Below are 12,194 nucleotides of genomic sequence, written 5' to 3' on the forward strand. Positions count from 1 at the left end.
TATTGGTCATCAGCAGGGAAACGTTGGCACAGGTGAGCTTTCAACCAAGTCAAGCATTCTTCGGGGGGGGGGGGGGGGGCATATACAGACATGAAAAACATATGCTCATTCATCCATCATCCATCCACAGAAATAAATCTTTAAAAAATCCAACTACAGCAGTCTGTGAATATGGAGCTAATGTGCACAGTGACAGAACAGGGCAGTGGGAAATATGGAAGTACAGTAAATAATGCTTCTTGGAATTTAAATTAAATTAAGAAAGGAATGATATACTTTGTCCATACATCATATAGGGTTGTCGTTTACTGACACAGCAGGTAAGCGTGGAAGTAAACAGGACACATACACGCTCATCACATCTCCAACAGAAATGGCTTTGGTCATGGCGGCTGTTTCCAGTTTACAATGTGCTGACGGTTCCACCTGGTGGCTAAATCAAGCATCCCCGTAGTAGACCAGCCAGCCATGGCCCGCTCAGCAGCATCCACCCCATTAAGCAGCTGACATCCCGCCTCTGAACAGAACATCTACGGACAAGTGCATGATGCTCCCGTTATACTTCAGTGGAGAAGAGAAGGCTTTGACGTTTGCTGTCGGGTGTTGGAATGCTCTCCAGCTGAAGGAAGTAGAGAAGGACCTGCACCTACGAACACAGAAACAAAATCAGACCCGCACAAGCAGTCCAAGTGGTCTCGCTTATCAGTATCCTGACAGGTTTTACCTGAGCCATGACCTCTAGAGACCAGCTGTCGTTCATGGAGATTGGCTGTGAGCTGTTTGAGATTTTGCTGTCTTTTTCAGAGGGGCGGAGCAAAGTGGGGCCAAAAACTGTGGCCAGATTGTGCAAAGACATCTTGTTGACGCACTCATTTTCAGTCACCCTGTGAGAAAAAAAGCCAAAAGTCACAAAATCCCGACCCAAACAGTACATCTTTGTCAAACTTTGTCGAAAGCTTAGCCTCAGCTTCTAAACTTTAATGCTAGCATGTGTAACTTTAGCTGAACAACGACCACTATAACTACAATAGAACACTGTGTAACTGACTCAGTCGCCTTATATCTAATCTCAGTTGAATAAATGAAATATCTTAAAACTCAGCTGTGTCGACTATAACATATTTGTCTCACCTATCATCGCACTGTAAAATTATGACCGAAACAAACGACTTTTTCTAAGGTGGGTAACAGACATACACACTGACCTACAACTGACACACAGATACACCATGGCTCAAATAATGGATTAACTGTGAGGCCTTTGTTACCTTTTAAGGTGGTCGAGCACAAAGAGGAAGGTCACCAGATTGGGCTCCGGCAGAGACAGCAACAGGTTGAGCATGCAGCTCTCCTTGGCCACGCTGTCAGAGAGAGCTGCAAAAGCAAAAGCACACATCAATGTGTCGGTGTCGCAACTCGCAACTGCATTTTATGCCCCCCCCATCCTCCAGAACAAGGAAAGTTATGCAAAAATAAAAGTAGCGGCGACTGACCGATGCCTCCAGCAAAGTTGGGGTACAACTCATCGGTGAAAAGAGGCTCCGGCAGCTCGCGGAAATACAGCTTCAGTGTTCCAGCGATGGCGTTCACGTCCATCTCCCTCATCATAGCAGACACGTCCTTGTTGTCTGCGGGGGCAGATGAGACAACAGTCACGACAGAGCTCTGTCTGCATGTTTTCCAGCTGTTTGTCAGATCAATTCAGACTGAACTCACTTGAATCAAAAGCAGCCTTCAGCGCCTGGATGTCAGTGGCGACGCCAGACACTCTGTAGATTCCCACCTCCTCCATCCCTCGTCGCTCAATCTCCTCCACACACTGTCTTACGATGAGGGGAACCTTGGAGCGCTCTCGCCTAGTGGGGACATAGTCACACAGGGACGTGTTTTAAAGGGGCTACTTACAAATCAACATATCATATAACTGCTGTAAACACAAGAGACCACGGTTGAAATGAGTGTAGGCTGTACTATGTCACCACAGGGGCACAGACATTTCACATATGCCTAATTGTTTGCTGCCGAATGCTAATAGAAGGCTAACAGAGGCTGCTAATGTTGTCTTGGCGTCACACACTGAGGTCTAGTATTTGTTGGTCAACAGGCCTTTTACACAGAAGACAGTTTGACATGTCACAGTAGGAAAAGCACAGGTTTAAATAATAAAACGAATGATGGCTGAATTCCATTTAGCTGCTTCAGTTTCAGGGTCCTGATGTGGTGCGTGCTGGCTCGCTGTCACGGTTTACTCACTTCGTTACTACGTTGATCTTCACTCCAAAGACGCCGGACTGTTTCCGTGAAGGCATTCGCTTCAGACTGAACTCTCTGCTGGTGAACTTCATGGAAAGCTTCACCTCGATCTGAAACAAGTGAGGACAACCAGTTATTTTAGTGTGTTCACTGTGTTATCGTCAGCTACGCTGTGTAACTTTTGGGGCTGGGATGATGACACATGCTGAAACATGGAAGAACGGAGAGAGTCAGCAAGCGGACTCAGTAATGTCAGTTTCACAGCGATAGCTACGCTGACATTAGCCAACATAAGCTACCGGTCACATCAGGCCAATCAAGCCCGAGCGTACTCAACAGAATGGAATCACTGTTGGATAGCAGTTATCCGTTATAACCAGGGCCGGCTTGTGGTTCACTGGTAATATATTAAAAGCCTCAAGGCTGCTTAAAACCCACTTTCAGATTTGTGAAACCTTTATTTTATTTGTCAAAACAAGTCTAGCTAAAAAAAAACACTATACACATAGACTCCAGAGACTGTTAAAAACACATGTTCACTGCTTTTGTACTACAAGTAGACTCTGGACTCTGGAGTCTACTTGTTAATCTAGTCCAGATTTGACCAGTGTAAGTGGATATTTAGCTCGAACTGGTCTAATGTGGTCTGGATACAGAAAAAGCAGTGAAATTGCAAAAAAATAAAAAACATAAATAAAGGTTTCACAAATGTGAAAGTGGGTTTTAAGCATCCTTAAGGCTTTTAATATGATTTTTATGTGATGAACACTTTTTAACAACTACAAGTGGTGCAGAAATGGAGACTCGGCCGCTAAATAACATCACTTCTCTTTCCCTTAACTTTCCCCTTAACCTCCAAATTGGAGGCTGCGAACCAGAAGCAGCCAGCTTTAGCGACGTTGTTAATCTCTCTTTTTTTTTTTACTGGGCTGGTGAAGACAATTACCCCGTTCATGGCGATGACCGTCCTCTGCCAGTCTTTATTTTGCAAGGTCTGAGGATCCAGCTGAAAAAAAAGAGGAGGTAAATATGAGTGTCACCTGCTCAATGACTTCATTCAGCCTCACTTAAACATGACGTCCATATGGCCAGGTAGTGTTAACTCGTGTTACTGATCTATTTTAGTCATCGGACTAATGCCAGACTGCCAGGCTTTATTTACACTGATCAGGCCCGAGTAACGTGATAACATCTCTTTCAGATAATCCTTTGTTCAGTGAAAATACATTTTTGTTTTACGTAATACTTTGTTATTGAAAAGATTAAAAAAAAAAAGAAAAAAGAATCACAGGCTGGCTTCTTAGAGATAAATCCCAACAGGACTACAACGCAGTGTGCAACTCAAAGAGGGTTTGAAACATCACCGGTAAATAAGAGAGAGGCATCCTTTACAGCAGCGTCCCATGCGGGTCTGTCCACTGCTCACTATCTTTACCTTTGGTCTGAGCAGACTGCTGCGGACTCTGTCCCACAGACGGGCCCCCGTGCTCGGGGGTTTCCTTGGAGCCGAGTCTCCCTCTTCCTCCTCCCTGCCACCGCTGCTGGCCTGATCCACACTCTCCTCCTCATTGGGGTTACTCTCGCTCATTCTCTCTGGCATGAGCCTTCCTCAACTCTTAAATGCTACTTCCACTGACTAATGTTAAGCAAAACAAAGAAACCCGCGCTGATCCACAGGAGCCGCTACTTTCTAAGCCACGGCGCTAACAAGAGGCAGCAGGTCCCTCATCGTCTTGAAGAGTCTTCACTGATCCAGCTGAATCTCTACAAAACTTTCTGTGTCATGGTCACGTCTCTCGGCATTGTTAGACTCCCGGATCCTTGTATTCCAGAGGGAGTCAGGAGAGGAACAAAGCCACGCAGCCTGCTGACCACGCTTGCCTCTGTGTTGTTCTACTTCCCAGATGGATTTGGGGGATTAACTCCTGAGAATCCCCTCCTACCCTCATTACCAACGTGCTCACGCCTGCCGCTGTGAGCAGTGCTGGCTGCTAATCTAGCATCTCAGGTAGCCCAAACAGGCCATCCTCTCGGGCCAAGAACTGATTAGTGCTGGTGACCTTTAACATCGGGTCTTGTCTTCCCCACATCAGAAACAGTATTTAGTATTCAGACGCATGACACAGCCCTTACATGAACTGTTACCTTTCCCAGAGGCTCTTCCTTCTATTCAAAGTCATTATTTGTTAAAAGGGTCAAGCTGGAGTATATTAATCATGGATCTTCCAGCTTTCATATGTCAATGTAACTAAAATATTTTGCTGTGATCCAAAATTTCCACACAATAAAATGGCAAAGAGATATTTTACAATGGGCAGCATTAATTAAAGAAATGTAATTAGTTTAATTTTTATATTTTATTTCAATCATTATTATATATACTTCTTTTTGTTTCTATTTTTTTTTTCAATTTCTATTTATTTTCTTTTTCAATTCTATTTTTATTCTTTTTCTTTTTCCCCCTTTTTAAATGATTATCTTCTGATCTTAAAATACATACACACATATATATATATATATGTTTATATATACATGTATTATATTTATATTATACATCCTCAAAATTCTAATCAAATCAATCCTTCAATGTTTAATTTAAGATTATTTTTCAGCATTTCTTTGATAAGTAACAGGTGAAGAGGTAGGCAGGACACGGGGAGACACGCAACAAATGTCACTGGCAGGAATCAAACCGGCGACTGCTGCGACCACGTGGCACGCGCTGTAACCATTCGGCGGCCAAGGCCCTCCATCATTAAATCCAATACTAATTTGCTGTGTCATATTGTCATTCCTTAGACTGTAATCCCACTCAGTTTGAAAGATAAAGACAGTCTCCAAACCACTGATGTAGACATTACCAAAGCAAGCAGAAACCACAGGTCATGAAAGTGACAGATGACCTATATCCAGGCTGCTGGCTCCTGAGTGACACGGCGAGCATCTGGCTGAGGACGCCAGCACCCACATGCTCCTTTCCTCTGAGTTCCCCCTTTCGACAGTGTTTTGACCCAACCTGTCCAGCAGGGAAATCCCTTCACCGGCTGATCAAAGAGCCCTCTGTGTCTCTCTCCCCCTGTCGTGCCCCGGAGCGGTGCCAACGGCTACATTTGGTCAACCCGAAGTCTAATCCGCCCTCTGTCACAACACCCAGTCAGGGGTCAAGCTGGAGTGACCCACCGGCAACCTCATGGCTCGCTTCTTTTTCAACAGCGAAGGGCCCCACGGGGCAGGATTAGCCAGAAATGGCCCTGTGGTCATCAGTGCAAGTAAGTCACCACTGTGGAGGTGCTGGGATCAATAGAGGGAGCGAGTTCACTCCACATAGGCAAGGATTGTTTTTCCTATAAATGTCAGTGGAATGCGGTCATACTGAATCTGTAAATCTTGATTTTTAGTTCTTTTGTTTTTCTGCTGTAGTGCCACATGGGGTCCAGTATGATGTGTAAGAGGTCCAGTGGCAAATATTTGGAATATTGTGCCAGAAAGTGTTTAAAAGTCAATGTATTTCACTTTTAACTTTGACTATTTGTATCAAATATACAGCTACGGCCAGAATATGGAAACATGAAGACTGGAAACAGGTGGAAACAGTTAGTCTGGCTCTGTCCAAAGTAGAAAAGAAATCCACCTTGGCGTACAGGTTAGCTGCAGTACAGAAATCCCACACATACAGTATGTAGTTTGTGGCAGTTAGCATTATGAAGTTTGTCCACCAGAAACCACTGACAAGTTTTTTTGCAACTGTAAAATGTCCCACTCAGTACATACAGTATCTGGATCATAACTTTTAAAAACCAACTTTAAATAATACTTAGCAAAATGTCTGTTTATGTTAAGAAATTCATATTTTAAAACTCTCAAATATTGATATTGGTTTGGACCTGGTATTCTGGTATCGGCCAGGCTCAAATTTGCAAAGCTAAGGCAAATGTCCGTACCTTTATTTGTCCTTTGGCCATGATCTTGTCTGTGATCTCTCCGTCCTCTTTGCTCTGCCTGGTTCTGTTGTAGCACTTCTCGTAGCAGAGCAGCCTCAGAGTTTGAGAGCCCTCCAGTTCGATCTCAAACTCCTTGCATGGAAACAGATCAAAGGGCGCGTTACGCAGGTTTCAATGCACAACAATGTGCTTTTTATTTAAATCCAGGGAACAGCTTTTCTGAGCATCCACGGCCTTTTTCAAATCTGATGTGCTTTGATTTCACACAGTTATGTATAGGGGAAAGCCAGAGCTTTGCTGCCTTTAAAGATACACAGCCGTGGACAGCATCTTAATCACTTTCTCCACTCTGACTTGCACTCTCACCTCGTTCCAGTTGGGCTCTGTAGAGTCTCTGTACACACGTGTTTTGGCTTTGTTGACAAAGTAGCCGAAGGAATCCACCTCCAGAGAGCAGTAAAGGTCTAGTGGGCACAAGCAGGAGTAGTTTTAGCAGCTGAATCAAAATGAAACTCAAAACTACAGACTGAGACATGTCCAGACAATGTACCGTGTACGCCCTTTGATGCTACCAGAACTCTCTCTCTCTCTCTCTGGTGTCATTACAGTTCTTATGTTACTGACTCAGCAAATAAAGACACAGCAAAGAGGAGTGGACTCATGCCACTGACTATTGCCTGACCACCTTTTGTAACAAAGAGCACAAAGTAGGGTTTGAGCAGGCAGTGATTCGAGAAAGCCACATTTGAGGCGGCTTGTACACAGTGTTCCGGGCTAATCCCACTTGTTCCCCTGCAGCTGCCCTCCCAGCTGACAGAGAGGAGAGGGAGGGAGGCAGGGTGGGTGCAGCAGATGAGTCTGGACTGACACTGGAGGATGATGTGACACCACGTGCAACCCCTAGAATTATGGGCGAGATGATTTATAGTCAAAAACAGGACAATAGGCCACTTACTTAAGCTCTGTTTCAGCCCTGACGCCGAGTGCACGATGACATTTAGGAAGCCGTGCAAACCAGGGGATTCGTCATCTGTGGAGGTCAGATTGTGCAGGTTGAGATGAAAACACGAAACTGTTCGGTGCATTAAAATGTGTGTGAAATCCTAAGAAGGGCAACGCAAATTCATCCCTACCTTCCTTATTCATGGTCATTGGAATCGTGTGAACAGTCTGGAGTTTAACACAGGAGTTCGTGAGCATCTGCAGCTCCAGAGAGGTCAGAGAGAAGCTTTTAAAACCTGCAGGAGGCAGGGGGGGGGAAAAAGGCAAAGGCAAGTCACACAAACGCCACATCACGGCGGTTATGATAACACTAACTGTCTTACAGTGAGTGGCGGGAAAACTCACACTTCTTCTGCTGCTCGCGAATGATCTCCCTCCACTCGGCGCGTTCATAGTCAGAGGAGATGAGAAATGTGAAACCCTGAAAGAGATGACGGGACGTGTCTTAGTGCACAGTCACGCCTGTCAACAGCAGAGGGCAGCAGAAGCCAAATCGAGAAGCTGCTCATCAAAGATGGTCCCCACGGTATTTTGCATCAATCTGAGCACACTGAACTTTAGACGTGTATAAACATCCCGACTCACCTTGCCGTTTCTGTTGGCCACTCTGAACGCCATGTTGGGTGACATGAGGAGCAGCAGAGACTCTTGCTCTGATAACTTCTTCCTCAGGCGCTCGATCACCTTGGGTCCTTTGGTGGTTCTCTTCAGATTAACAGTAACAGGGTTAATATAATACAGGACATGCTGTGGAAACATTTGAACTAATCTGTGAATTCCTCATTTAATTGTATTGCTTTGTCTTCAAACTTTGGTACAAGGGTCACTGTTCCACAGCGTAGTTCCTTCAAATCGCTCATAAACTAATAAATCATAAACTCCATGTGGAATTGTTCCCGTGTATCTTGTGTTGCTGAGGTTTGAGTTTCTGTAGGTGTGTATCCTCACCTTCTCTCTTTGGATCTCGTTCTTGATCTGGGAGATTTTGATCTTCATGGCGTCGATCTCCTCATCCTGGACCAGAGGGATGGGGGTGGACTCGCAGTCCTCGATGGTCTGGAAGGTCAGGTCAGCCAGTGGGATGTACCACTTACAGTCATACTGTTGCCCTTTTCTGTTGGAGGACATGCTGCGTGTTTAATGACATGATTTTCACCCAATAATTGTTTGTCAGCAGCGTGAAACCAACAGGGCGACTAGCCACAAGCTTGCAGACACATTTAAGAAACTGACGGAGAAATGACAACCTTTATCTCCCACTGCCACCACTAGCTGGTCACAGTGAAACTGCTCGATTTTCAGCAAAGCAAAAAGTCCGTTAACAAGTTTAATGTCTGTCTAGGGCGGAGTGACTCTCATTCAGGGATTTGAGCCAGTGGATCTTCCGGGTCACAAGCCTGCATCTCTAACCCCGGGCTGGACGCCGACCCAGACTCACCCTGCAGCCTGTTTCTTCAGCTTGGTGCAGAGCAGCAGGTCGGTGAAGAGGAAGACGTGACGGAGTTTCCTGGAACCTTCCACCAGCTCCACCATGAAGCGATCCCTCAGCAACTGGCGGTTCTGCCAATGGGAAACGAGAAACCACATCACCACACTCATAGTATACGACGCTCATTTGTCTCAAAAACACCCCCAATAATCTTTTAGTTTGAACTAATGAAACTGTGAGTGAGAATTAAGGTGCTTTCAACCACTACAGCAAATAGCTGCAACACTAAGAACTGCTGACAGTACAGCATCTAATTTAAGTTTTACATTGATGCTCAGTTTAAAACGGTTTAATTTGGGGTCCACAAACAATGATTTTGCACATGCTTGTAATTACTGTACAGCCTGTGGTGTTGCAACAGCTGTCGGATGAGTGCTACCCAAATCTCACAGCGGAAGTAAACAAAACAACACAACAGTAAATCATTTGTGATGTGACCAAAACAGGGCAGTAAGTGTACGCAGTAGGTGTCGTCAACCACGGGCAAATATCACGCCGCATTGTCAGGCGCTCCAGCCAATTTCAGCCTCTGACGCTCTGATGATCTCTGAACTGTAGCCACGCTAGCGGCTCAGCTCTGTGGATGGCAGTGTTGGTCGGTCAGTCAACCAATTTGGTGCAGACTTATCTTAACAACTACTGGATGGATTGCCATAAAAACCCGGCACAGACGTTCACGTTCCCGCATGACAAACCTTGGCCATCCTCTGACTTGTCATCTAGCGCCATCATCAGGTCAAATGTTGTATTTGTTCAATACTTTTGTTTATGACCAAACACCTGCAAAACGAATGTCATTCCCATCACCTCAGCTGTACTTACATGGCAGTATGCTAACATGCTACACAAAGGCGGTGAACATTATTGTGAGCATGTTAGCATTTGGCTCAAATCACCACTGTGCCTGAGTACAACCGAACAGAGCTGCTAGCTGTCTCTCTGTTTGTGTGATCAATCATTTTGCACAATACTTTTTTTTGTTCCCTTTTCTCAAATAAAGGATATTGGAGCCAAAACTTCTCGCGGAACTAAGATGGTGAACATGGCAAACATTATACCTCAGCATGCTAACATCGTTAATCCCTCCAGTCTGAGGTCAGAGGCGCATGTGACGACATGAGCTCTTCCTGTAGCAGCGTGCATCTAAATTCCCACTCTGCCTTTCGACCTCTGGGCTGAGGCTGTTTACAGTGACACTGCCCATGTGAGACTGAGCCATCCCACACTGACCACAGTTCCACAAAAACAAGGAAATCACTGCGGCATGGTTTTCCTATTCTGTTTCTCGGCGCACTCCACTCCAGGGCTGGCCGGTTACAGGCATGTTCAGCACTGTCCCGGTTTCAAAAAGGGTGACATCCGCTTGTCGTTTTGTGACACGCACATGACCACAAATAGTCAATAATCCAATGGAAAAACAAGAGCTGTGAACTGCACAGTGCTCACACCCTCCTGACACTGGAATCTGCTCCTGTTTTTGTTTGTTTTGTGCCCTGTAATGAGACGTTGAGCAGCGAGGCATGTACAAGAGGTGAAGCTAAACAAACTCAAGGGTTTAAATGGTCATAGTAATTACAGGCGGCCACGGTGCAAAACATCAACAATGGGTGCGAATTTAGTCGAGAGCTGATCACGTACAACAACTGGTATTTAAAACTGATTGTCATGTGCTGGCTTGTTATCTGTCAATCTCCGTGTGGGATTTCAGACTTCCTAGACAACATACAGAAGACTGTTCCCAAGAACTTTCTTTGATTTAATATCCCACCCTGGTGGGCAGGGCCAGTTCCCAGAAAAAAAAACAGGAAGTTCTCAGTCAGGTCATCTGAATCAGAGCCCTGAGATGCGTGGTGGGGGTGAGGGTGGGGGGGGGGCAGAGGGGTCAGGAAGCACGGGTAAGTCTGCACACACCCAGTGCAGAGGGCTGCTTAGACAGTGAAGTTGATAAGGAGAGCTGCAGGTCATTTCTGGGAAGCAGAGTTGACACTGCGGCAAGGAAGGATGGGAGTGAGCGTGGAGGTAATGGACAGGTTTTCCTGGTTTGCAACACAGAGACCCCCTTGCCTCCAGTGTTTGCACTGCTTTGTCACGAGCTTCCTCCACGCTCCACTTCCTTCACAGCTAAAGCAGACAGGCTGAGATGAGTCAGCGACCACCTGACTCACACTCCGGTTTTATTGCCGTTTCCAGACACCTTGTGCTCTGAGCTTTTTACTGTCAACACTCAAGATATGACGCAAAGTACGGGGGCAGATATAATCCTGAATCCTGAATGCTGCTGTTTTAGTGAGAAACTCAAATAAGTCAGTCAATAAGTGTTCTACAATTCTGTACAGTATGTTCATTTTGGGGACGAACTTTAGTGACATATTGCTAAACATAAACATGTAGCCCAATCCCCTTTATATGTTTTAGCCACACCAGTGGCACGGCTCTATGGATGGCTTTTTTCCTCGTCCAGTACTATAAATACCTGCAAAACCAAAGCCATTCACACCAGCCTCAGCTGTACTTTATGTTTAGCAGCGATTGTTTACATGCTAAAATGCAAAACTAAGACGTTGAACCTGGTAAATATCAGCATGTTAGCACTGTGATTGTGAGCATGTTAGCATGCTGGTGTTAGCATTCAGCTCAAAGCATCACTGTGCCCAAGTACAGCCTCACAGAGCCGCTAGCGTGGCTGTAGCCTCTTGTCCTGTTCACAAGACACTTTTTTTGCCTCTAATATTGGATATTTGTGAAGGGGGGCAAGCTCTATGCTCCTAAAACGCACGACAGTTTGCATACCACCAAAAGTGGGTGAAGCATACACTGGACAAATATCAAACCACATAAAAGCTGGAGCGGCCCAGGGAGTCAGTGTTATGGTGCCAGGCCTCGTCACTATGCCACCACACCATTCAAACCACTGAATTTGTCCTTGGCAAAGTGAACAAGTGCTCCACAAGGAGAACAAGCTGTACCTATTCTTAATTTGTCCTTCTCCTCTACTCAAACCCTTGGTGAATACGAACGACAACAACCTGGGCTTCGCTCGAGCAAACAGAGGTGATGGAATGTATTTATAACTGATGGGATAACCAGTTTCTGTCTCACTTACAAGAACTAGCCAACTAAAAATGCACCAGTTGGCGGAAAGGAGGGGAAGTTGTTGATTTATCTACCAAGCACATAGTTGATTTGCATTTGGTTTTTCAGCACGCCTGAGCACACTTATTTGAAAAAAGTGGATTTATCTCTCTGTGGTCACAAAGTCAGTAGTATAACCCCGGGGGGATGCAGTGACTCAGCTGTCCACACTGACCTCTCCTTTCTTTACTGTCATGGACTGTCGACGCGGGGTGATCTCTTCATTAATGCTGGACAGGAAGTTCTGAGAGATGCGCAGGGCACCCTGTAACAGCGGATGGTCCGGGTGGCTGGAGGGCGTGTGCTTTAGGAGGTCCTAGAACAGAAAAGATTCAAGACAAATTCAATCCCCAAAACTCTCCTCACGCAGACAAGAC

The 12,194-nt window shown here is 45.5% G+C and overlaps 1 protein-coding gene across 3 annotated transcripts in view; it reads right to left on the bottom strand.

The window, feature by feature from the left end:
- Positions 1–556: 556 nt before the first annotated feature.
- The window catches only part of LOC139283862 (breakpoint cluster region protein), a 29,482-nt gene continuing 17,844 nt past the window's right edge, over positions 557–12,194 (bottom strand). For all 3 annotated transcript variants that reach the window (XM_070903913.1, XM_070903911.1, XM_070903912.1), the window contains 16 exons: positions 11,993–12,133; positions 8,635–8,756; positions 8,145–8,310; positions 7,782–7,901; positions 7,542–7,617; positions 7,328–7,432; positions 7,150–7,224; positions 6,561–6,658; positions 6,195–6,326; positions 3,200–3,259; positions 2,254–2,363; positions 1,717–1,856; positions 1,494–1,628; positions 1,269–1,374; positions 725–884; positions 557–646 (listed from right to left, as the gene is read on the bottom strand). In XM_070903913.1, coding sequence (XP_070760014.1) covers positions 557–646; positions 725–884; positions 1,269–1,374; positions 1,494–1,628; positions 1,717–1,856; positions 2,254–2,363; positions 3,200–3,259; positions 6,195–6,326; positions 6,561–6,658; positions 7,150–7,224; positions 7,328–7,432; positions 7,542–7,617; positions 7,782–7,901; positions 8,145–8,310; positions 8,635–8,756; positions 11,993–12,133 — 1,836 coding nt within the window. The remainder of the gene's footprint in view (positions 647–724; positions 885–1,268; positions 1,375–1,493; positions 1,629–1,716; positions 1,857–2,253; positions 2,364–3,199; positions 3,260–6,194; positions 6,327–6,560; positions 6,659–7,149; positions 7,225–7,327; positions 7,433–7,541; positions 7,618–7,781; positions 7,902–8,144; positions 8,311–8,634; positions 8,757–11,992; positions 12,134–12,194) is intronic.

The sequence above is a fragment of the Enoplosus armatus genome, chromosome 4, assembly GCF_043641665.1.
Source record: "Enoplosus armatus isolate fEnoArm2 chromosome 4, fEnoArm2.hap1, whole genome shotgun sequence".
Taxonomy (NCBI): Eukaryota; Metazoa; Chordata; class Actinopteri; order Centrarchiformes; family Enoplosidae; genus Enoplosus; species Enoplosus armatus.